This window comes from Schistocerca gregaria, chromosome 11, assembly GCF_023897955.1.
Source record: "Schistocerca gregaria isolate iqSchGreg1 chromosome 11, iqSchGreg1.2, whole genome shotgun sequence".
Lineage (NCBI taxonomy): Eukaryota > Metazoa > Arthropoda > Insecta > Orthoptera > Acrididae > Schistocerca > Schistocerca gregaria.
In genome coordinates this window covers 56,725,666-56,751,288 of record NC_064930.1, presented here as the reverse complement: position 1 = coordinate 56,751,288, position 25,623 = coordinate 56,725,666, and the positions used below count along the sequence as shown (strand labels likewise).

Here is a 25,623-nt window from a genome sequence, read left to right as displayed (position 1 = left end):
CTCAGAAAGATATTTCACAACACCTTCCCTGAAATTTATTTACAATCCCAAATTTTCCTTTGCCTTTCCTTTTCATGCATTTTATGAAAATATTAACAAACACAATACAGGATGATTCAAAAAAGAAATAACAGATTTCAAGTGTATGGAAATTAGTTGTGGACACAAAGGAAAAGTTCACAAAAATGTTGAGAGTATCCGAGATGCGATCATACGGAGCCCCCCCACCCCTCCCCCGAAGTCCATAAGACAGGCACTCCAGGGGCTTCAGCTCCCTAAAACAATGGTGTGGCGTGTTCTGAAATGATGCTTGCATATTAAGCCTTACAAGTTGCTGTTAATGCAGCAATTGCGTGTCGACAACCGTAACGGAAGGTACAAATTTTACACTTCATTACGGAAGGATATGATAGAGGACACTTTTTCCCAACACCACAGCTTTCCAAATGAACTAACATTTTGTCTATCAGGTAAACTAAGCCACCATAATGTAATAATTTGGCGGTCACAAAATCCTGTCACCGTCACTGAACATCAGAAAGATTCACTGAAAATGAATGCGTTTTGTGTCATTTATGTTCACAAAGTTAATGGAACTTTCTTTTCTGCAGAGGAAACTCCATCAGGAACTTCATACCTGAACGTGCTGGAAAATTGGTTGTTTCCTGAACTTTACGAAGATTAGAATGATTTCATATTTATGCATGACAGTGCCCCGCCTCTATTTCACCTCGAGGTGCGACGTTTATTTAACGAGGCCATCCCACAACACAAGATTCAGAGAGGTAGACTACACAATCTTATTCATCACTTTTGGCCTGCCAGACCTTACACCTTACAACTTCTTCCTGTGGGGGTACATAAATGACCGAGTCTTCATCCCACCTATTGCAGCTTCTCTTAGAGATCTGAAAAATCAAACTGGTGAAGCTGTCGATTCAATGAACAGGGACGTGTTGATCTGAGGGTGGAATGGAATGGACTACCGTTTCAATGGTTCTTGAGCAATGCGTGGTGCTCATCTTGAGGGCGCGGTATAATGTCTGTGTGAACACAGAACTTTCAACTTTCCTCTATCCAGATCCAGTGGCGTGCACAATGGTTTCTGCCTTTCACAGTTTGTCTGTAGCAACCAACTGCAATGTTCTTTCTTTATGAACCGCCCTGTATAATGAGCATTATTTCAGTTTATATGCAGTCTACGTAATGTCAAATAAAATAAAATAAAATAAAATAAAATAAAATAAAATAAGCACACAACTCTCACAGTATCATTCTATACTCATTGCACTGCACCAACCTCTATGTGTAAGCAATGCAAACATAAATGACTTGTGCCCTGCCTAACCCACACCAAAAGTGCTACCTTTTCTAAGCACTGAGCAATCTTGAGTTCCCTCTTCTGTCACTTTCATTTCTATATATACTTTCATTCTGTATATACCAATTATTTCCCACAAAATCTGTGATGACAAGTAGGTGCGGTCCCTGGTAAGACGCCAAACTGTGAGGCTGTGAGGAGTTGTCAGGATATGCAGGTAGGGGACTGATCTGTATGCTCGATACAAGGAGAAACAAGTAAGAACTGTAACACACTGTGTGAGAGTGGCTCACATCCTGTGTACTGGGCACAACTCACCTTCTTTCCATCCAGAGACAGGGTGTTGTCCCAGCAGGCGACGCAGCCCTCCTCGGGGTGCCAGGCGCCTGCCAGGTAGTTGCCCAGCGTGTTGAGCAGCACCTTGCTGCGGCCGTTCCCGTGCACCACCAGCGGCACCGTGTTGTACGCCGTGTTCTGCAGGTACGACCGGTGGCCCTTGAACCTCAGCTCCACGTCTCCTGTGGGGTCACGACAGCCATGTTCAGAACACTCGCTTGTTCACACACTGCCTCCTGTACACCACATCGTGAAGCAGCAACTTCAGTGACACGCAACAAGTCGAGGTTTACATCAATGGCAGAAGCGACTACTACGGTTAGCAATGTAATCGATCAACTGACACACTAGGAATCCTTTGATACTTGCAGGTATCAGTATCTTTGTTTACATAAAAATAAAATCAAACAATGGAAAATCCAGGATGAGTTGCTACTCACCATATAGCAGAGATGCTGTCACAATAAGCACAGCAAAAAGACTCACACAATTATAGCTTTCGGCTATTAAGGCCTTTGTCAGCAGTAGGCACCCGCGCGCACGCGCACGCACACGCACAACACTTGCACACAAGTCTGCATTCTCAGAGAACTGAAACCACACTGTGAGCAGCAGCACCAGTGCATGATGGGAATGGCAACTGGGTGGAGATAAGGAGGAGGCTGGAGTGGGGAGGGGGAGGGATAGTAAGGTGGGGGTGGCGGACAGTGAAGTGTTGCAGTTTAGACAGAGGGCAGGAGAGAAGGTGCGGAGGGGAGAGGGGGTAAGTAGAGGAAAGGAGAGAAATAAAAATAAAAATAAATTAAAAGACTGGGTGTGGCTGTTGAAATGACGGCTGTGTAGGGGCCGGATGTGTGAGTACAGTGACTAACGAAGGTTGAGGCAAGGAGGGTTACGGGAACGTAGGATGTATTGCAGGTAAAGTTCCCACCTGCGCAATTCAGAAAAGCTGGTGTCGGTGGGAAGGATCCACATGGCAGAGGCTGTGAAGCAGTCATTGAGATGAGGGATATCACGTTTGGCAGCGAGTTCAGCAACAGGGTGGTCCACTTGTTTTTTTCCTACAGTTTGTCGGTGGCCATTCATGCAGACAGACAGCTTGTCGGTAGTCGTGCCTACGTAGAATGAACCACAGTGGTTGCAGCTTAGCTTGTAAATCACGTGACTCGTTTCACAGGTAGCCTGCCTTTGATGGGATAAGTGATGTTAATGACCATATTGGAGTAGGTGGTGGTAGGAGGACGTACGGGACAGGTCTTGCATCTAGGGCTATTACAAGGGTAAGGAATTGGGAGCAGGGGTTGTGTGAGGACGGATGAGTATATTGTGTCGGTTCGGAGGTGGACAGAGGAATACCATGGTAGGAGGGGTAGGGAGGATTGTGGGCAGGGCATTTCTCATTTCAGGACATGACAAGAGGTAATTGAAACCCTGGTGGAGAATGTAATTAAGTTGCTCCAGTTCCCGTAACCCTCCTGGCCTCAACCTTCGTTAGTCACTGTCCTCACACATCCAGCCCCCTCCCTGTTCCCATTCCAGCACTACACAGCCGTCATTTCACCCCCCATACCCTTTCTTTTTATTTCTCTCCTTTCCGCTACTTATCCCCCCTCCGCAGCTTCTGTCCTGCCCTCCGTCTAAACTGCAACACTTGACTGTCCGCCACCCCCACCTTACTATCCCTCCCCCTCCCCACCCCAGCCTCCTCCTTACCCCCACCCAGCCGCTACTCCCATCATGCACCGGTGCTGCTGCTCGCACAGTGGTTTCAGGTCTCTGAGACTGCAGGTGTGTGTGTGTGTGTGTGTGTGTGTGTGTGTGTGTGTGTGTGTGTGTGTGTGTGTGTGTGTGTGTCTACTGCTGACAAAGGCCTTAATGGCTGAAAGCTATAATTGTGTGAATCTCTTAGTTGTGCCTATTGTGACTCAGCATCTCCACTATATGATGAGTAGCAACTTTCCTTCTCTGGTATTGTTACATAAAAATAAATTCATATAAACCGAAGCTGATAGAAATTAATTATTTCACGCTCAAATGATTATACACTGAAACATCTTTATAACATTCCTCCATATTATGTTTTACTTTATGTTATGTCCATATTTTCTGGTCCCAACCAAGAGGCCATATACAAGGGGGTGTCCAAAACATTAAAGAATTTCACTGTTAACACCATGAAACTATACTTATGTCCTAATGTCCTCTGTCACCTTCAAAGTAGTCACCTCAGGCACGTATGCTACAAACTCAGAATTATTCCCATTTTTGCAAGCACTGCTGGAAGTCCACAGGGTAAAGGGGATTCAAGAGCTGTGCCAATTCCACTCAGGATGTCTTCAACTGAGTCAAAACATCGCTCTTTCAATGCGATTTTAATCTTCGAGAAGAGGAAGAAGTCACACAGTGCTAGGTCTGGTGAGTAGGGAAGTTGGGAGTCATTGCCATGTTTTTGGCCAGTAATCCCCTCACGACAAGGGAGATGTGTGTGGGTGGAGTGTCACGGCGCACCAACCGGTCTTTCTTATTCCACAACTCTGGCCATTTGGGCCAAACATCTTCCCTCAGTAGCCTCAAAACCTTGCAGTAAAATTGGCTATTCACAGTCTGAGCAGGTGCAACAAACTCCTTATGCGCTATTTCTCTTATGTCAAAAAAACTGATCAGCACCGACTTCATGTCGCCGCAAACTTGTCGAACTTTTTTGGTCTCGGGGAAAATGGCATTTTTCATTGTTAACCAGGAATAGTCACCTGTTATGACTCTGGGTAACAATTTTGGACACTCTCAAACTCTTTGTTGCAGCTCACTGCACGTCTGAATCCTACAGTTTCGTTGGTCGGTGCTGAGAAGCTGAGGGACAAACTTCCTTGCAATTCATCTAATGGCCAGAATTCGTATTATACTATAGCCTAAATCTGTTACAAACACTGTGAATTGTCTGCCTCCAGTCTCTGTGACATACATCGTGCACTTTTGCGATTATTATCAGTGTTGTGCACGTTGACAGTTAACCAGACTGTTTGTCATCTTCCACAGATTGTCGGCATTCCTTAAAGAGCTCCAGTCACTTAACTGTTCTTGCATGACTCAGTGCACTCTCACGAAATGCCTTTGTCAGTATGTGGTGGATTTCAACTGCAATTTTCTTCAACTTGAAATAGGATTTATTGCAAATCCTTTGCCCCTTCATGTAATCCATTTCACAATTTGCAGAAGCAGTGACACACATCCTGACAAGCACCACTACAACTCACAACTGCATTTGCCAAAGATGACGCAACTTTGTGCAGCAACAGCTAAGACGTGTAGCTCGAGACATTTAGTGGTAGAATGTATTACTGCTACTAGTTTGACTGCTACAATGAAATTTTCAGATTTTTTTTTTGTAGCAACTTGTATGCAATGCTTAACTTTTGTCTGCACTATGCTTCCTCAATACCACGGTTTCCTCCATGCACCGTTCATATTTTTGTGATAATTTTGGAAACCTAATAAATATTTCCCTCTTTATAACATTTAAGCCAGTGGATTTAGACGCACTGTTTTCCCCTCTGTGGATTCACAGAGCCCCCGAAAGGCTGTGCTCGGCACGAGTCACACGTCAGCATTCAGTCATGTGAGATGTGACACGTGTCGCACTTGCCATCTGCCGCGTTGGCACCGTTTTATTGTGTTTAGTGTGAGAAAACAGTGTACATCTGTAGTGAAAACAATGGCGAATATACTGCAGTGCAGTGATTTGGAGTAATGCACAGGTAAGCAATAGGATTTTCTGACTTTAGATGATGTGGCCGTCACAGGAGTGCTGAGTGTTGAAGAATTGACTCCTGAGAGAAGCAAGGAAAATGGAAGTGAAAATGAAGGTGATAGTGAGGCAGAATTGCCTTCATTTGCTATAGCAGCTGAAGGATCTGAAACATTCAGAAGGTTTATTATGGCCCATAAAGCTGAGCACACACCAGCTAACACAACTTCCTCATGTAGAACAAGAAATGTTTCTGATTCAATCCAGAAGAAATAGGAAGCAAACTGATTACTTAAAAAAATCCTAGCAATATGACGTTAAAGCTAGGCCACTTCACGGATTTTTGTGAAAATTTGACTTAAGATGCATTTTACAATTTAACTATTAAAGCAATTTTTTGGAGCTAATTATTTTTAATTTGTACAATTTACTGCATTTTTATGTACCATATCCTCAATAAAATTTGACTTAATTTATATAATTATCAATTGGAAGTCTTCCTCTTTCATAGTGCTTTCCTCTATACAGCATTCCCATATATATATCGTGTCTGTGTATGTATGGATGGATATGTGTGTGTGTGTGTGTGTGTGTGTGTGTGTGTGTGTGTGTGTGTGTGTGTGTTTGTGGGGGGGGGGGGGGGGGGCACGCGCGCGCGAGTATATACTTATCCTTTTTTCCCCCTTTCCGCTCCCGGGACTGGAATGACTCCTTACCCTCTCCCTTAAAACCCACATCCTTTCATCTTTCCTTTTCCTTCCCTCTTTCCTGACGAAGCAGCCGCCGGTTGCGAAAGATCGAAATTCTGTGTGTGTGTTTGTGTGTTTTATTCATTGTGCCTATTTACCGGCGCTTTCCCGCTTGGTAAGTCTTGGAATCTTTGTTTTTAATATGTATGTGTGTGTGTGTGTGTGTGTGTGTGTGTGTGTGTTTTCCACTGTATTCCACATATTAAAACGATTTTGAAAGAGCTATTGTAGTGCAAAAATGAGTGGGGGCTCAGATATGTGGATAATGTGCTCTGTTTGTAGACCAGTACCAACAGACCCTTACAAACATTATTACTACGCGTAAACTCATAACACAGGATAATTATGTTTACAATGGAGTTGAGAGGCTCTTCTACAAATTTTATGGACTGTAATATAGATATTAGCACAAGGTGAGACTTATTCAGCATTTTCAGAAAAACCATTGCAACAGAGATGGCAATCCCTGCCAGCTCCCAGAATCCATACAGTCACAAACATACAGCTTTCCATTCAATGGTGAATCCCTGATATCTCTTCCATTATCTGAATCAGTCTTTCAAAAAGAATTACAAACCATCAAACATATGGCTTCCAGCAATAGCTGTAGCTCTGCCATGATTGATACTGTTGTACCTATTGCTTGTGCCTGATTCCTGCGGTTACACAGGGTTGTCATGGATAATCAGGTTTGGCAAGGTTAGTTTTAAGAGGTGGCCTGATGCCCTTCCTGCCGCCACCCCATATCCCTCGGGACAGAATTAGTGTACCCCAACTGTCTGCAACTAGTGTAATCCATGGAATAGTGTGAATGTGTGCAGATGTCTGCGAGCCGTGTAACTGAGGCGGGACGTGGGGACCAGCCCGGTATTAACCTAGTGGAATGTGGAAAACTGCCTAAAAACCACATCCAGGCTGGGCAGCACACCGGCAGGGCGGATCCAATTTGAGGTCGGCACGCCTACCCGAGTCCAGGAAGCAATGCATTAGCGCTCTCCGCTAACCTGGCGGGTGACTGATACTGTACTACGAAAAAAGAAAAATAGTATATGTACAATGGCTAACAGCAATCTGCCCGGTGCAAAATCCCATTTATTGGCAACATTTCAGATATTCTTGCAAAACTTATTTGTTTCACAACTACAGACCATTTTTATGGCCTTCATTGGACCACTCTAGCCAACTTTATACAAATAATTTTTCAGTTTCCTGTCAGACCAGTAGTACTTTGTTCTCTCGGGTCTCATCCTTCTTTCAACATCAGAAATTACCCTTCCTATTGTATGTTTGTTAATTCTCGTTTGCAGTCTGGTTTGTTTGTCTGTGCACATCCAGATTTTCTCAGTTTTGTTTCTAAGGTCTTCCAATGTAATCTGTAGCTCATCCATATCTTCCTTGATTTCAGTAATCCACTTAATGGTGCACTTACTTTCCACAATTTTTCTATTACTCTCCTGATGATTCTGTTCTCTGGTGATCTGATTAGAGGTCTGAAAAATGAAATGCGTTTCTTCCTGTTTGTGCTCATTACCAGTTCTGTTTCCTGGTAGTCTGTTTCATTTGTAGCTACTCTCCAGCTTCTGTCTATCTGGTACGATTTGCTGATGCACGTTCTGATGATTCTTCTCTCCATTTTCAGTATTTTGTCTATTTGTGCAGTGTTAGTTGTTTAGAAGATGGTTTCATTTTACGTTATTTCTGGTTGAGTGGCTGTTTTGTAGTGTTTTAATTTTGTTTCCATTGGCAGGCTCCTTTTGTTGTTGGTGTTCTTGGTGATATATTGTGTTCTATTCAATTTGTTAATTCTGTTATGCCTTGTTGGCTTTTCATTGAGGTTATATGTTATGATTTCTCCCAGATATTTAAATTTATCTACAATTTTGATTTCTTGGTTTCCTATGGCAATTTTGTTTGAGTGGTGGGTCTGTTAAAATGATGACTGGTTTTTCAAAGGATATTCCAAGACCAGTTTTCTGTGCTATTTCCTGTAGTGACATAACTTGTTTGGTTTCCTGAATACTGTTGGTCAAGAGAGCAAGGTCATCAGCGAATCCTAGACAATCTAAACTTACGTTGTCTTTGGGTCTTCCAATTTGGATGTTCTTTGGGTTAGTCTTGTACCATTACCTCATTATGTATTCCAAAGCACAGTTGGCAGGGGTGCCAAGCAATCTCCTTGTCTTAAACCTGTTTCTATGATGAATGGCTCAGTGTGTTCCCCCCTGACCTGGACTTTTGATAAAGTGTTGGTTAAGGTGAGTTCTACCAAACTGATTCATTTTCTATGAAGCCCGAAATTTCTTAAGATTTTTGACATTGAAGGTCTATGGGTGCAGTCATATGCTTTTTTAAATTCCACGGAGGTTGTTACAAGAGGTTTATTTGGTTTCTTGGAATATGCTATGGCTAATTATAAAGTGATGATCTGTTCTGCCCAGCTTCTCCAAGGTCTGAAGCCTCCTTGGTATTCACCTAATTCTTCCTCTACTTGTCCTTTGATCCTCTTGTATAGGATTCTGGAGAAAATCTTGTATGTGCAGTCTAAGAGAGAGATACCTCTGTAATTATCTGGGTTACTTTTATCTCCTTTTTTGTGGAATGGGTGGATTATGGCTGTGGTCCAATGATCAGGGAACTTTACTGTTATCCAGATTTTTGTTAGGGCTATGTGTAAGGATGTTCGAACTATATCACTGGCATATTTCCACATTTCTGCAAAAATTTGGTCTTCTCTGCATGCCTTATAATTTTTCATCTCTCTGAATGCTGTTTCCGCCTCTTTGGTCGTTGGATGATTTATGAGATCAGGTGGAGTCTTGATGGATGTGTCTGTATTAACTCCTAAAATTTCCTGGAGTTCTTCACAATTTAAAAGATTACTAAATGCATTTGCCATGATTTCGGCATTTTCCTTGTCATTATGTGCTATTTTTCTGTCTTAACTTTTCAGCATTAATGAGGGAGAGGCAAATTTTTGTAATCGTCTTCCGAACATTTTGTAAAAGTCTCTCGAAATGGTTTTGTGGTAATATTCTTATATTGAGTAGATTAGATCTTTCTGTGATTGTCTCTTGGTTTGCATGGTAATTTGTGTGAACTTTTTCCTGATATTTTTGTGGTTGGTTGCATTTTCTTCTGTTTTTTTTTTCTTTTTTTAACCATGCATGATGTCTTTCTACATGAATTTTGTCACATTCTGAGTTCCACCAGACATACCTTTTGCATGGGTTCAATGGGGCTAAATTTTCTGCTTGTTGCCTGAGAATTTGAACCAGATCTTCTAAATTATCTGTCAGTTTTATGTTTTGTGTGCCTTCTCTACATTTATCATTCCTAATTAATTGGTGGGGATCGAAGTTCCTCTTTCGTTTATTGCACTTTGCTTTCTTTTTTAGTGGTGTGAACTTAATTTTGATTTGATAATGTAATGATCTGAACCTGTATCTACCCCTCTTAATACTTTAACATTGTAGATTTCTCTGTGGAAGATTTTGTCCACAAATACATGATCCAGTTACCGTTCTCCTTTTTTCAAATCAGCATGTTTCCAAGTTTTAAGTTTGTTTGGCCTCCTTTTGAAGTATGTAGACTTTGAGATCAGTTTGTGTTCGCTACAGAGTTCAACAAGTCTTTGACCATTCTTATTTGTTTGTTTATGTGGAGCCCATTTCCCAATGATAGCCCGGTATTTTTTTTCTCTTCCGAATTGCGCATTGAAGTCCCATAACAGGATCTTAACACTGTTAATATTTACTTGGTTTGTTGTTTGGTCAAGCAGATCCCATAACTTTTCCACTTGTTTCCTAGTCTTTGTTAGAAAATTCTTCTTATTAGTAGGGGCACGGGTATTATAGACGGTATAAATTTTATTGGATGCTTTTAAACTCAAAGTTCATATTCTAGGGGAGATGGCTTGAAAATCGATAATCGAATCTATTATTTTCACACTGACTATAAACCCAGTTCCAAATTGGGGACATTCTTCCTGCATTTTATAATACCTATAGCATATCAAAATTTTTCATTCAATAGTAAAGACAAACTGCAACCCCTGACACTGGGAAGTGTGTATAAAATCACAGGCAGACAGTTTGAAAAGGTATATATTGGTCAGTCCGGCAGAACTATGACAATTATGCCACATGAACATGAGAGAATCTGGTGATTAAGGAGCAAAGATTTGACCTTTGCTGATCAATTTTTGACAGAAAACCATATGAGGCAGAATGTGAAATTTTACATTCTTTCACAAAAAGCAGGAAGACGACCCTACAGGAAAGCTTTTATAGTATCTCTTCTGTTTTTCTTCTTCTTCTTCCTCTTCTTTACTGTTGGTGGACTTGGCAGGAAATGGCTGAAAATGGAAATGGTTTCTAAGGCTACAGATAGCAGATGTATTATTGGCCACATTTGTTGAAACTGTGTCATCGTAATATGTCAAATGCTGCAGAGTACAAATTTTTAGAAGTTTAAGTAATTTACTTCATTTGGTATACCAAGAATTACATGATTTTCACATTCATTTCATCACTTGATTTCCTCTGTACTAGAAGAGAACCCATGGACACCATCATGCCTTTAAAGAAGACAATGAAGCCATGATCAAGACAATAAGCATAGTAAACTTTCATCTTTTCATGGCATCTGATTTGAAGACAAGTCATTACTATGTGTAAGGATGTCCGAACTGTATCAGTGGCATATTTCCACATTGCTGCAAAAACTTGGTGTTCTCTGCATGCCTTATAATTTTTCATCTCTCTGAGTGCCATTTCCACCTCTTGGATTGTTTGAGGACTTATGAGATCAGGTGGGTACAATATACTGCAGTGATGAAGAGAAGAATTAACACTCACTTAGCCAACCATTACAGAAAATGTCACTTCTGAGAAAACCTATAATTAAAAAAAATGGGAAGAAACATCCACCGTTTGAAGTTGGTGTGTGTGTTTGGGCTTACGGGAACTCGACGTCAAGGTCATCAGCGCCTTTGAAATTCGAGTCACTGAAGAATGCACTGCACAAAGTACTACTCCTTAAGAAAATTTCTAGACAATTTAACTGTATTACCATGTAAAGAACTGTAATCTACAAATGAGCATTCCATACAGAATCCTATGACAAATATTTTCAACAGCTCTAGTGGACATATTGTCCACAATATCACAGAAAAAGAAGAGGAAATACACAAAGATGAGCTGAAAGATGTGATGTGACAGAAGGATTTGACAAGCAGTGGAAGAGCTATGTTGAAACCAGGCCCCTGGAGTAGACTACATACCCTCAGAACTACTGACATCCTTGGGACTAGAGACGGGCAAACTCGTTCATCCTTGGGAACTAGTTCACTGCTGATCGTTCTTTTTTGGGAACCGCTCATTTTTCGTCGTTCAGCGTTCATTTGTGCTTGGTATACGGTTCTCATGAAAAACTGAAAACTAGTAGTGTAGGTGACTGAAGGATGGAGGGCACCAAGAGGGGGACTTGCCTCCCCCTGGAGTGTACAGTTTTTATTCATTACAGAATTCTTTTACACTTTTAGAAGTAATTTCTGTGATTCTGCAGAACCTCTCGTTTAGCCAACTGTAGCCTCGTGTGGCTGATTGCAGGGAAATAATATAGGGTGGCGCACGGAAAACCGGCCCCGAGTGCAGTCTGCTCGCCAACTACGGACGATGTGTTGCCCGTTACGAGCAGATACGACAAACAGACAAACATGTAATAATTAGACAGTGAAGAAATAACAAGTTAATGTAAGTAACAATTGCGAAACAATCGATAACGATATGAAGAGAGCTGAATGAAAATCTCACGCAACGCAATGGGCTATAGTTCCTGTAGTCTTGTAAACCTGTTGGTGGCTGTTTCCCAACTATATAGACCACAAGTGTCTTGTATAAAATTCTTCGTTTTGACTTCCACTACATAGCTATGCTATGTTGTAAACAATAATCGTTTACACCCTATATATACACTTCACGTTGTCTCTGAGTTCATAGGGGAAGTTGAGACTTTATGGAAGCATAAAATAAAATGTAGTTTTCTCATACTTGCGTCACACGCTTAGTAAAAATTAGGTTTTTATGTTGCATTATTAAAGTTAATGCAGCAATAATAATAATAGTAATGTTCACAGTAGTAAAGTTTTTGGTTTGAAAGCTCCTTCTGAACAAATGTTTTTGAGATAATAAGTAAATATGATTTTATGGCAATCTATGGCTTTTCAAATGGAGAGGCACCACTTTTCCTACTGAGCCAAAATGACTCACAACCCACTTATTATTTTTTTTTCCCCACAAGTACACCAAACTAGCAGGTAACGCAATTTGGAAACAACCAAATTTAAAAATAATTAGAGCCTTTCTAAATGTAATGTTTTGTATATGGAAGATACACGAAAATCGTTTTATATGAGTTTTCATACACTAAAAATTAAGCAAATTATTGAAAGTTAGCTGCTAAATCAAGCTGATGAAACCAAAAAATATATGAATAACAAAACACTTTTCTTGTTACAAGTATGTCTTCTAAGTGACCGCCGCGACCGAAGTGAACTAGTGAACTATGAACCAATTGTTCCTCATTCCCGGGAACTATAAGTAGACCGCCACGACTGAAGTGAACTATGAACTGATAGTTCCTTGGAATTCATTCCTCAGTCCTTTTCTTCATCTTGGTGAACCGTTCCTTTGCACCTGTTCGTTAGTGAACTATCCATCTCTACTTGGGACAGCCAGCTGTGACAAAATTATTCCCCCTGTTGTGGAAGATAAATGAGACAACAAAAATACCATTACACGTCAAAAAGAATGTAATAATTGCAATTACGAAGAAAGCAGATGTTGACTGGTGTGAATATTATCGAACTACCAATTTAATAAATCAAGGTTGCAAAATATGACACAAATAATTTAGATAAATCAAAAAATCTATGAAGACAATTTCAAGAATCATCAGTTTGGGTTCCACAGGAATGTAGGAATACATGAGCCAATACTGATTCTACAGTTTAACTTAAAAGATAGCTTAAAGAAGATAAATCTATATTTATAGCATTTTTAGATTTAGAGAAACCTTTTGACAATGCTGACTGGAATACACTCTTTGAAATTCTTGTGGCGGTAGGGATAAAACACAGGGAGCAAAAGGTTTTTACAACTTGTGGAGAAACCAGATGGCAGTTACAAGAGTAGAAGGGCATGAAAGGGAAGCAATAGTTGAGATGGGAGTGAGACAGAGTTGTAGCCTATCCCCAGTGTTCTTCAATGTATACATGAACCACTTGTTCACACACACTGTGTCTCATAAATCAGACCATGAACAAGGAAAGGTATATAGGAATATTGTAAGCGATTGTCAGGATTCCAAAAACCATAGTACACAATGCAATTGATGTAGTAATACAAATCTTATTTTATTGGCTACTGTCACGCATAAACTTTCGTTTTCAACATAGTTCTTTTTATTTTATTTTTATTTTTTTTACTTTTTTTACAAATGCTTAATGTACGGACCTGTTGCTACTCGACACACATATACTTGCACAAGACAATACACCGCTTCCCACAGATGTCCCTGTAGTCTGGGAGACAAGTCTTTGGTAACTGTAAAATGATGTGTACCTTTGTAACAGTGAGTTTCTTGCTGAAAACCAATACTGTCATTTCGCTTTGTCCAACTAGATATCTAGTTCAAAGTTTATTTCGTTTCACAAATTATTTGTATATATATACTCATATATTACATTTTAAAGCATGACCAGTGTGATGTGCAGTGTAAACACAACAAATGAAAGTAAAACACAGGAAGCAAAGTGTGCTACATAGCCGTGCCCTCATATTCGTGTAGTCGCCCCTTGTTCCTTGTTGCTCATGTTGTAATGAGAGCCGAGACTGCTTAGGGAAAAATAAAACCACTGGTTTAACAATAGGGAAAAAAATCAGCAGACTACAGAGTGTGGTGAGGCTGGTACAATATGGCTGCAGACACCAGAAAAAAGTGACAGAGGAAGAAGCAAGTGAGCATTGGAAAGTTTTCAAAAAATGATGTTCATCCCATATACAGGGTGACACAGAATAATGGGAATGTTTGAAATGAGTAGGGGCAGCCATGGGAAGTTGGCAGCACTGCAGATTTGTGACAGTTAGTGAGTAAACAGTCTGTCATTTCAGCAATCGTGGATCAGTGGAATGGACAACAGCGTGCGTTAGCCATAAAAATGTTTTATAAAACAATGATAGTTTGGTAGCAGTGCAGAGGGAGTGTTTATAATTTAGGACACCATGATGCCATTTCATCTAAACACGCGGTAAAATGTTGGATTAATAACTTTGAAGAGACTGGATCTGCCCTCAAGAAGAAACCAACAGGACGACCAAGAAGTGTGCGTTCTCCAGCGAACATTGATGTTGTACGCATGTCTCTCTTACGGAGCCCACAGAGTTCAATTCGTAAGCAAATGGCAGTGGTTGGAAAATCCCAGGAGATTGTTTGCAGAATTCTTCATCTCGATTTAAAATTTCATCTGTACTAACAACAGATGGTGCAAAAATTGAAGCACAACAATCACCGATTACGATTAGGATTCTGTCAACAAATGATAACAAAAACAAACAATGACGATGAATTTCTAAACAAGTTGTGGATGTCAGATGTGGCACATTTTCATCTCACAGGTTATGTGAATAAACAGAACTACCATTACTGGGCAAACACAAATCCTAATGACATTCATGATCGCCCTTTGCATGTTAGTAAAGTGACAATATGGTGTGGTGTTTCATCATGTGGGATTATCAGACCATATTTTTTCGCAAATGAACAGGAAAATACAATTAACGGTCAATGCCGGTTATTATGTGGAGATGTTACGAACTTTCATTACACCTGCATTGGACAACTTTCCAAACGTTCAAGAAGCCCGGTTTCAATAGGATGGAGCAACATCACACACTGCACGGCAATCAATGGCACACGTGCGAGAATTGTTTGGCAACCGTGTGATTTCACGATTCGCTAACATTCCCTGGACCCCTAGGTTGCTAGATTTATCCCTTTGTGATTTTTTCTTGATTCTGCTACCTAGCCAGCAAATTAACCAATGACAGATGGAGCAAGGAGGACATCAAAAGCAGACTAGCAATGGCAAAAAGGGTATTCCTGGCCAACAGAAGTCTACTAGTATCAATCATAGGTCCTAATTTGAGGAAGAAATTTCTGAGAATGTATGTTTGGAGCACAGCATTGTATGGTAGTGAAATATGGACTGTGGTAAAACCAGAACGAGAGAGAGATAGAGAGAGAGAGAGAGAGAGAGAGAGAGAGAGAGAGAGAGAGAGAGAGAGAGAGAGAGAGAGAGAGAGAGACCACACTGTCGCAATTCCTCATGTAGCTTCTGAATGGTGATCTTTTTAAAGGCAGCAAAATTTCAAAGTCAAAGGCACCAGCTACTTAGTTATTAATGGACATCAAATATTATAGGAAAGGGCACATGTGGGTGTACGGTGGTGCAGCTTTCAGCAGAGGATCCAAAGTGTGACATTTGAAAGTTCTGTGTGGTTAGATGAAACTTGGATCAATCCCCGTGACAGCTTGAGCACAGCACAAGAAAATTATTCGGAATCAGATTCTGACAGTGATGTGAGTAGTTTTTCTGGTACTTAACTGCAGCACACTCACGAATTTAACATGGGAGTATGCTACACACTTTCTTCTAACTATAACAGTTAATATTGTCACAAATTATTACAACATGTCCTCAGTTCTCATTACCCACTTAGCCCTAATTTACATCAGTTCCTTCGGTCTCACAATTTCTTCGCAGTAACCGTTCCTTTCTTCACTCCCTTTTGGTTTTCAATATCCTTTATTTTATTTTCTGACCTGTCCATTTTCCCCTGTCAGCTATCTCTACCACGTACAACACACTTAGTTTCCAGCTCTGATTAGGTCTTGCATGATGCATTGTCTGTAATCTCTCTCTCGCTTACAACTCTATCTTCCACATCTAAGCTGTTACGTTTTCAAATCTCGTCTGATGCAGTCCCCAGCAATAAGTTTTTCCTTCCCATTCCATCTGATGGGAGGTTCTGGGTGACTTTTCCAAACTCTCCCCATTTCCTAAACCTCACCAGTCCTTTTCCTTTGTCCCTCTCCCTTCCCCTTCGATCCTTCTGCCAGAAGAAGGAACCACTGGTTCTGAAGTGTAGCAAATTTTCTTAAGCTTCATACATGTGTGTTCTCCTGCTGCCACTTGATGAGTCAATTTACATTTTATTTTTACAAATTATTCTGTCATTTTTTATAGAACAAGTGAATAAAGCAAATGTTTAACAATGAAAAGAATATCAGTAAATGCTCGACAATATTGCAAATGCAGTTTGCATTTCTGTTATGAAGTAAAAAAAAATAGTAATCTAATGTGTGGCTCTACAGACTCGACAGGTTCCTTGCAAAAACAACATAGGTCTGAAGATGAGCCATTGAGATTAAAACTGGTCATGTACTGTATTAAAAAATGGACAAGGGGACTAAAACACTGATATATTCTAATTGTTTTACATAACACACAACTTGAAGATATTTCACTACACTACACTAGCTCTTCTCAATTTTTTGAATTCACATATTGAAACTAGTAATCGTAAGTAAGTTCAGGCTTACAGATACGACCTGCATGCTTTCTTTTTTATTTAATTTATTTATTCATTTATTTATTTTTTCACAGTTGCAGTGGATGAAGTGCAGTATGCTGCATTCAGCTACAGAGCCATCTGGTCGCACGCACCAGCAAAACCAATTATTCATCTCGTGTCTCATGTCTCACAGACTATACATGTCAGCAGTGAATACAAATATAAGTACATATATAAAACAGAGACCAGTCAATTTTTGAAATATCTGGTTATTTTCATAAAATAGATTTTGAGCTTCTTCAGGCTCATCTTCGGGTGGGATACAGGGAAGTTACATATTTATTTCTGCAACATGATGCTGTGTACTGGCTCTGTGCAAGAAGATAGCAAAACTTGATTCATGGCAATACATAAACTAAATTTTATCGATGGTACAACAAACTTAATATAGCCTTCAGACTTGGTGGTTATATTCTTAATATTTCTAACACGTAGATGTGGACATGAATGAGGTGGAGGTAGATGAGAGGCAATTAACTGCCCTCTCTTGCTCACAGCCCCCACCTTAACATCTCTCAAAACTTACCAATTCATTTATATAAACTAAACTCCATCCGAACAGGCCTTGGAAGGCCCAATGGTATCGACCGTCCGCCACATCATCCTCAGCCCATATACATCACTGGATGCGATTATGGAGGGGCATGTGGTCAGCGCACCGCTCTCCCGGCCGCATGTCAGTTTACGAGACCCGAGCCGCTATTTTTCAATCTTCTCAGTTTGCCTCACAAGGGCTGAGGGCACCCCATTTGCCTACAGTGCTCAGCAGACCGGTCTGTCACCATCCAAGTGCTAGCCCAGCCCGACATCTGTTAACTTCAATGATCTGACAGGAACTGGTGTTATCAATGTGACAATTCATTTATATATTATGGTAATTTTAGGGTCTTCCCTCCCATCCGTCCCATGTTTTGGAAAAAACTTCTGCAGGCAGTAATGCAATCCAGGATTTATGGGATGCTGTCAATAGCCATGTGTGTTTGATGAACCAAACACCAACTATACAAGAACAATTGTGGACAGCACTGCAAGAGCCATTGCTCAATTTCTCTCCACTATTCCAGGCCACCCTATAAGTGTCCACCGCTTAACATTTCTTTCCAATGTTGAGGCCTTGTGGTCAGCCTTGCTATTAAAAGCACATCCAGTGTCTTCCCCCAACATTTGTCCATTCAGTGTAAATCAAGGTAAGGTAATGAGAAACAAAACTATATGGATATGCTGTAATAGCAACATGTGAACAGTCAGCACGATTTCAACTCCTCGACACCATACCATGTATATGCTGTGGCCTTATAAAGTGCTATGGATTCTTGCATGAGAACCTCTGGAACAATAATGGCATTACATTCATGAAATGGCCCATATTTCCTAATACTCACAATCCTATGCTGGCAAAGAGGTACCGGGTGTCAAATTGCAGCTACTCGTGCAGAACCTCGATTCAGACTGCAGCATAAAAAAAACGTACCTGAAGCTCCGTTGAGGTTCTGGAAGATGTCTGACTTGTGGTCCAACTTGATCTTGAGTTTGGTGCGCAGCTTCTCATCTAGGTAGGCCCGTGTGTAGAACAGCTGGTCATCATCCGTATCGGTGATGGCAGCGTGTGTCACCACGGCATACAGCTCAGGTGCGTATCCGATGAAACCTGCCAACACAACAGTAAGTATTACTCCTCTTCAGTGTCCAAGTCCTGCATGCACAAAAAATGCACCATCACAATGAAACAACACCACTGTTTAGAAAAGAGTGGTTTGTAATGAAAATGTCCTTACAACACATCTACACTATGTGATCAAAAGTATCTGGACACCCCCAAAAACATACGCTTTTCATATTAGGTGCATTGTGGTGCGACCTACTGCCAGGCACTCCACATCAGTGACCTCAGTAGTCATCAGACATCGTAAGAGAGCAGAATGGGGCACTCTGCAGAACTCACCGGAACTCACGGACTTCAAATGTAGTCTGGTGATGGGGTGTCACTTGTGTCATATACCTGTACACGAGGTTTCCACACTTCTAAACGTTCATAGATCCACTGTTTCCAATGTGATAGTGAAGTGGAAACGTGAAGGGACATGTACAGCAAAGGCGTACAGGCCGACCTCATCTCTTGACTGACACAGATCGCCGATAGTTGAAGAGGATCGTAATGTGTAATAGGCAAACATCTGTCCAGACCATCACACAGGAATTCCAAACTGCATCAGGATCCACTGCAAGACATCCGATAAGTGACCCAGAGGGGTTCAGGCGAATGTGGCCACTGAGACAACAGCATGAGTCCACTACAATGTTCCTAAAACCACTGTAGCACGGTTCTGGCTCCGACATACTGCTGAAAGATGACATCATAGTCGAAGAAGACATCAAGCATGAACGGATGCAAGCGATCAGCAGGTGTCTTCGATTACTATCACAGATCCCGTGCAAGCACAGGAGAATGTGTCTCACAGCATAATACTGCTCCCAACAGCCTGCGTTTGTGACGCACTGCATATTTCGCGCCGAGGTTCACTTCGATGACGGCGTTTGTGGAGAGGGCCAGTGGCCTAGTGTAGCACAAATGTGATACACCCGAAAAGCTGACACCAATCCACTGATTGATCGACCATCGAGTCCCAATTGTACCGTGCCCTCTGAAATCGTAGTTGACGATGTCGTTGGGACAACATGTGTACACGTAGGGGTGATCAGCTGCAAAGCTCCATGTTCAACAATGTACAACGAATGGTGTTCTCCGAAACACTTGTTCATGCACCAGTATTGTGCTCTTTCGGCAGAGATATCACATCACCATCTATCCTACTTCACAGAGCAGACAAGCCTCTGAACCGTACATTCTGTGAAGAGTTGTGGAGGTCCAATCATTTAGCGCCAGGAGGTAGTTTCAATGTATACATCTACATCTATACTCCGCAAGCCACCTCACGGTGTGTGTGGCGGAGGGTACCTTGAGTACCTCTATCGGTTCTCCCTTCTATTCCACTCTCGTATTGTTCGTGGAAAGAAGGATTGTCGGTATGCTTCTGTGTAGGCTCTAATCTCTCTGATTTTATCCTCATGGTCTCTTCGCGAGATATACGTAGGAGGGAGCAATATACTGCTTAGACTCCTCGGTGAAGGTATGTTCTCGGAACTTCAACAAAAGCCCGTACCGAGCTAATGAGCGTCTCTCCTGCAGAATCTTCCACTGGAGTTTATCTATCATATCCGTAACGCTTTCGCGATTACTAAATGATCCTGTCACGAAGCGCGCTGCTCTCAGTTGGATCTTCTCTCTCTTTCTTCTATCAACCCTACCTGGTACGGATCCAACACTGCTGAGCAGTATTCGAGCAGCGGGCGAACAAGCGTACTGTAACCTACTTCCTTTGTTTTCGGATTTCATTTCCTTAGGATTCTTCCAATGAATCTCTGTCTGGCATCTGCCTTACAGATGTTCAACTTTGTGATCATTCCGTTTTAAACCACTCCTAATGCGTACTCCCAGATAATTTATGGAATTAACTGCTTCCAGTTGCTGGCCTGCTATATTGTAGCAAAATGATAAGGGTTCTTTCTTTCTATGTATTCGCAGCACATTTCACTTGTCTACATTGAGATTCAATTGCCATTCCCTGCACCATGCGTCAATTCGTTCCAGATCCTCCTGCATTTCAGTACAATTCTCCATTGTTACAACTTCTCGATACACCACAGCATCATCTGCAAAAAGCCTCAGTGAACTTCCGACGTTATCCACAAGGTCATTTATATACACTCCAGGAAATGGAAAAAAGAAAACATTGACACCGGTGTGTCAGACCCACCATACTTGCTCCGGACACTGCGAGAGGGCTGTACAAGCAATGAACACACGCACGGCACAGCGGACACACCAGGAACCGCGGTGTTGGCCGTCGAATGGCGCTAGCTGCGCAGCATTTGTGCACCGCCGCCGTCAGTGTCAGGCAGTTTGCCGTGGCATACGGAGCTCCATCGCAGTCTTTAACACTGGTAGCATGCCGCGACAGCATGGACGTGAACCGTATGTGCAGTTGACGGACTTTGAGCGAGGGCGTATAGTGGGCATGCGGGAGGCCGGGTGGACGTACCGCCGAATTGCTCAACACGTGGGGCGTGAGGTCTCCACAGTACATCGATGTTGTCGCCAGTGGTCGGCGGAAGGTGCACGTACCCGTCGACCTGGGACCGGACCGCAGCGACGCACGGATGCACGCCAAGACCGTAGGATCCTACGCAGTGCCGTAGGGGACCGCACCGCCACTTCCCAGCAAATTAGGGACACTGTTGCTCCTGGGGTATCGGCGAGGACCATTCGCAACCGTCTCCATGAAGCTGGGCTACGGTCCCGCACACCGTTAGGCCGTCTTCTGCTCACGCCCCAACATCGTGCAGCCTGCCTCCAGTGGTGTCGCGACAGGCGTGAATGGAGGGACGAATGGAGACGTGTCGTCTTCAGCGATGAGAGTCGCTTCTGCCTTGGTGCCAATGATGGTCGTATGCGTGTTTGGCGCCGTGCAGGTGAGCGCCACAATCAGGACTGCATACGACTGAGGCACACAGGGCCAACACCCGGCATCATGGTGTGGGGAGCGATCTCCTACACTGGCCGTACACCTCTGGTGATCGTCGAGGGGACACTGAATAGTGCACGGTACATCCAAACCGTCATCGAACCCATCGTTCTACCATTCCTAGACCGGCAAGGGAACTTGCTGTTCCAACAGGACAATGCACGTCCGCATGTATCCCGTGCCACCCCACGTGCTCTAGAAGGTGTAAGTCAACTACCCTGGCCAGCAAGATCTCCGGATCTGTCCCCCAATTGAGCATGTTTGGGACTGGATGAAGCGTCGTCTCACGCGGTCTGCACGTCCAGCACGAACGCTGGTCCAACTGAGGCGCCAGGTGGAAATGGCATGGCAAGCCGTTCCACAGGACTACATCCAGCATCTCTACGATCGTCTCCATGGGAGAATAGCAGCCTGCATTGCTGCGAAAGGTGGATATACACTGTACTAGTGCCGACATTGTGCATGCTCTGTTGCCTGTGTCTATGTGCCTGTGGTTCTGTCAGTGTGATCATGTGATGTATCTGACCCCAGGAATGTGTCAATAAAGTTTCCCCTTCCTGGGACAATGAATTCACGGTGTTATTATTTCAATTTCCAGGAGTGTATTTTGCCGGCCGCGGTGGTCTCGCGGTTCTAGGCGCGCAGTCCGTAACTGTGCGACTGCTACGGTCGCAGTTTCGAATCCTGCCTCGGGCATGGATGTGTGTGATGTCCTTAGGTTAGTTAGGTGTAAGTAGTTGTAAGTTATAGGGGACTGATGACCACAGCAGTTCAGTCTCATAGTGCTCAGAGCCATTTGAACCATTTTTTGCTAGTCACACAAAAGAACGCTAATCGGTAAGATTTACAATTTTTGTATATTTGCTCCCAGTGACATACGGGTAATTTTATTTTAAACAATAAATGTACAGTACACTGCAAATATCACGTAAAATTCTTTTTCCACTTCACATGTAGCTTTCTCTGTGAGTTTTTCCGCCCGCGCGGGGTAGCCGCCTTGGTCTCGGGCGCCTTGCCACGGTTCGCGCGCCTCCGTCGCATCGGAGGTTCGAATCCTGCCTCAGGCACGCGAGTCTGTGTTGTCTTAAGTTTAAGTTAGGTTAAATAGTGTGTGTGCCTAGGAACCGACGACCTGGAGTCCCAAGGAGGCCAATTTGACCATCTGTTGTGACGTGGATGTGACGCAGCCCTGTACTGTGTACCAGGACGATTTGTTGCCGCTGCACGCACACAGTCCATTTCGGGACACATGTTCACAGGACCTTTTCCCTCAATTTCCCTGCAGTTTTTCCGATTTTATTAATGTTAACCGTGTATATTCCGTTTCTGAGCACCAGCAAACTGAGGATTTCTCGAATACTCGTCGTTTATTGAATAGTATGATTCGTTGTAATAAAATGACGAAAGATCTCATATCCGTCGTAAAAGGATTTCTGTGGCATGCCCGTTATGAGATTATGCCGTTTCAAGGCAACAGCACACTTACGTTGAATGAAAACGCGTTGCTCTTGCTACAGTTTGTTATAATTAAATGTCAGTACCATAGCTACAATCAAGCTTTCAGGTGATGGTAAGACGCCAAGTACGGTCGCCAAACATGCACGGTCGAGGTGGCGCAGTCGTTAGCACATAAAATTGCATTCGGGACGATGACAGTTCATACCCGCGTCCGGCCATCCAGATTTCTGTTTTCCGTGATTTCACTAAATCGCTTCAGGCAAAGACTGCGATGGCTCCTTTGACACGGTATGGCCGATTTCCTTCCCCACCCTTCCCTCGTCCGATAGGACCTGTGACCTCCCTTTTTGGTCCCCTCCCCCAAAGATCGACCGACCGACCAACCAACCAACCAACCATGTATTGTGACTACGGCGGCTTTCCCGGCGTAATAATTGAAAATATTCTTCCCCGGGTATGCAGCTGGATCATAACGTCTTCATGACACAATATTTCCTTAGTCCAACTGGCCGCCATCTTCAGGTGAGAGTTCTGGTGCACAATCTCGCCGGAACTGACTTCCCAGCGCAAGCGGCGGCCCCTATATAGACCCACAACGCGTGCGCGAGAAGGTGCCGTAACCGCCCTCTAGCGCAGTAGACATACCCCGCCGCCAGTGATGGAAACAGGTGAAATCGAGATATCGCGTTGTGGGTCTTCTGCGGCCTATATAGGGGCCGCCGCTTGCGCTGGGAAGTCAGTTCCGGCGAGATCGTGCACCAGCACTCTCGCCTGAAGATGGCGGCCAGTTGGACCACGGAAATATTGTGTCATGAAGACGTTATGATACGGCTGCATAGCCGAGAAGAATATTATCAATCATGTATTGTCGGTGAAGCGCAATAAGAAGTGTCAAAGAATTGTAAGGAATCAAGCGATGTGTTGGTGATTTGCGTAGTACTGGATCCAAGCATTTTTCTACTACCCTCCGTGTTGTCCAATAGCTTCTGACACTCTTGTTAGTTTAATGTAAGTATAATCTATAATATTCCATGTTATGTTGTTTCTGAGGAGTGAGTTTGTGAATTTGTTCGATATTCTCCAAGACAGTTTGAGCTACTTGCAGTAAGATACGAGGGTTGGAACTTAAATAGTGGCATCTATTTATTCACAAGCGATACAAAAGAGTTACATGTTTGCGCCTGTTACTGTCCTTCAAAGTAGTCACCAGCGGTGTGCAGAACCCGTTGCCAGCGTAGTTTACCGTAGTATACTCTTCTGTTGTTGCTGGTGCGAATGGAGCGGTCTGCCGCCTGTCGAATCTCTGGAAGAGGTCTGAAGCGAATGCCACGAAGTGGTTCCTTCATCTTCGGAGTCAGATCAAAGTCACAAGGACTTAAGTCCGGGGGTACGGTGGATGGTACAGCACTTCCCAGTCTCGTGGACCGAACATAGCAGCCACAGCTTGCGCTGTATACGCCCGCGCATTGTCGTGCAGAATGATGGGTGGGTCGCCGCTTTTCTCGCAAAGCTGGTCGCAGGTGAACGAACAGTAATGCCGTGCATTGACGGTCTGCCGTGGAGGATAACGTGAATCACCATATCTTCAGACCGCTCCATTTGCACCATCAACAGATCAGGCTCTGCTACGGCTTGCACATCGCTGGCAACGGGTTCTACACAAGGCTGGTGACTACTTTGAAGGACAGTAACAGGTGCAAACATGTAACTCTTTTGTACCGGTTGTGAAGAAATTGTTGCTACTATTTAAGTCCCAACCCTCGTATTTTGCTCTTTCGTCTTTTAGGATTTGTATTTCATATGGTGTAAATACTCCGCTACTGTTTACTACGGTATATTGATAATTTTTACTTTTTGCACCGTCTGACTACAACTGAATGAGACACAGTTTTCGTGCCATACGCATTTCGCCTTAATTCTCTGCAAGGCATCTTCAGTGGCCTGGAATACGCACATATTTTTACTATTCAGTGTACATTTTGGGGCAATGTACCTATAGGTTAAAAACAGTTCCGGTGGTTGGTTTTTGCTATGATTTAGTAATATTTTAAATTCCGCTTAAAGGATGTGTGGAAGATTTTCTACATTTTACGTTTCTCTTCCATTTTTGGTGCCGTTTCTCTTTTATAATTGCCAATGGGTTTTTTCCCACATTTCACAACACTACGAACTGAACACTTGTTTTGGTTTGTGTTCCAGACCGTCGGATGCTATTGTCAAAGATCGAATGTTACTGCCAACTTTCGAGAGTAATTTTTGAAGTATCTGATCTGTTGGCGTATGCACTACTGGATAGGAACAGTCATCCAGTAAGAATGGCCTTCCGGTTTTTACTAGGAAGCGAGTGTGATGAAACCATTTTGATGAGAAATATTTAAAAGTTGTATCGTACCATTTGTAATGCAACTTCTCTAAGCCGAATGACTGCACGTGGTACCTTCCTTTTTGGCCTATGACACGTTCACTGCTCCTGAAATTTTTTTTTCGTGCATATTACAGCCAGAACAACCAGACTAGTATATGGACAAGGGAGGAAAGTGCATTTTAATAGAGCAAACATAGGAATTTGACGCCCGTCTACATTGTAAACAGTGTGATTTGCGAGCCACATACAGCTGACAACTGTCGCTGGAGCGCGCTGCGATTGCATATACCACGTTGGAGAACACGTACCGCACGCACAAATCTTATTGTTTGTGAGCTTTCAGCAACTTTGACATCGGCACGCTCAGCGTTC

At 42.8% G+C, this 25,623-nt stretch overlaps 1 protein-coding gene across 3 annotated transcripts in view; it reads right to left on the bottom strand.

The window, feature by feature from the left end:
* Positions 1–25,623, bottom strand: part of LOC126295284 (procollagen-lysine,2-oxoglutarate 5-dioxygenase) — a 508,510-nt gene that overhangs the window by 268,662 nt on the left and 214,225 nt on the right. For all 3 annotated transcript variants that reach the window (XM_049987713.1, XM_049987714.1, XM_049987715.1), the window contains 2 exons: positions 18,317–18,493; positions 1,640–1,839 (listed from right to left, as the gene is read on the bottom strand). In XM_049987713.1, the coding sequence (XP_049843670.1) occupies positions 1,640–1,839; positions 18,317–18,493 (377 nt within the window). The remainder of the gene's footprint in view (positions 1–1,639; positions 1,840–18,316; positions 18,494–25,623) is intronic.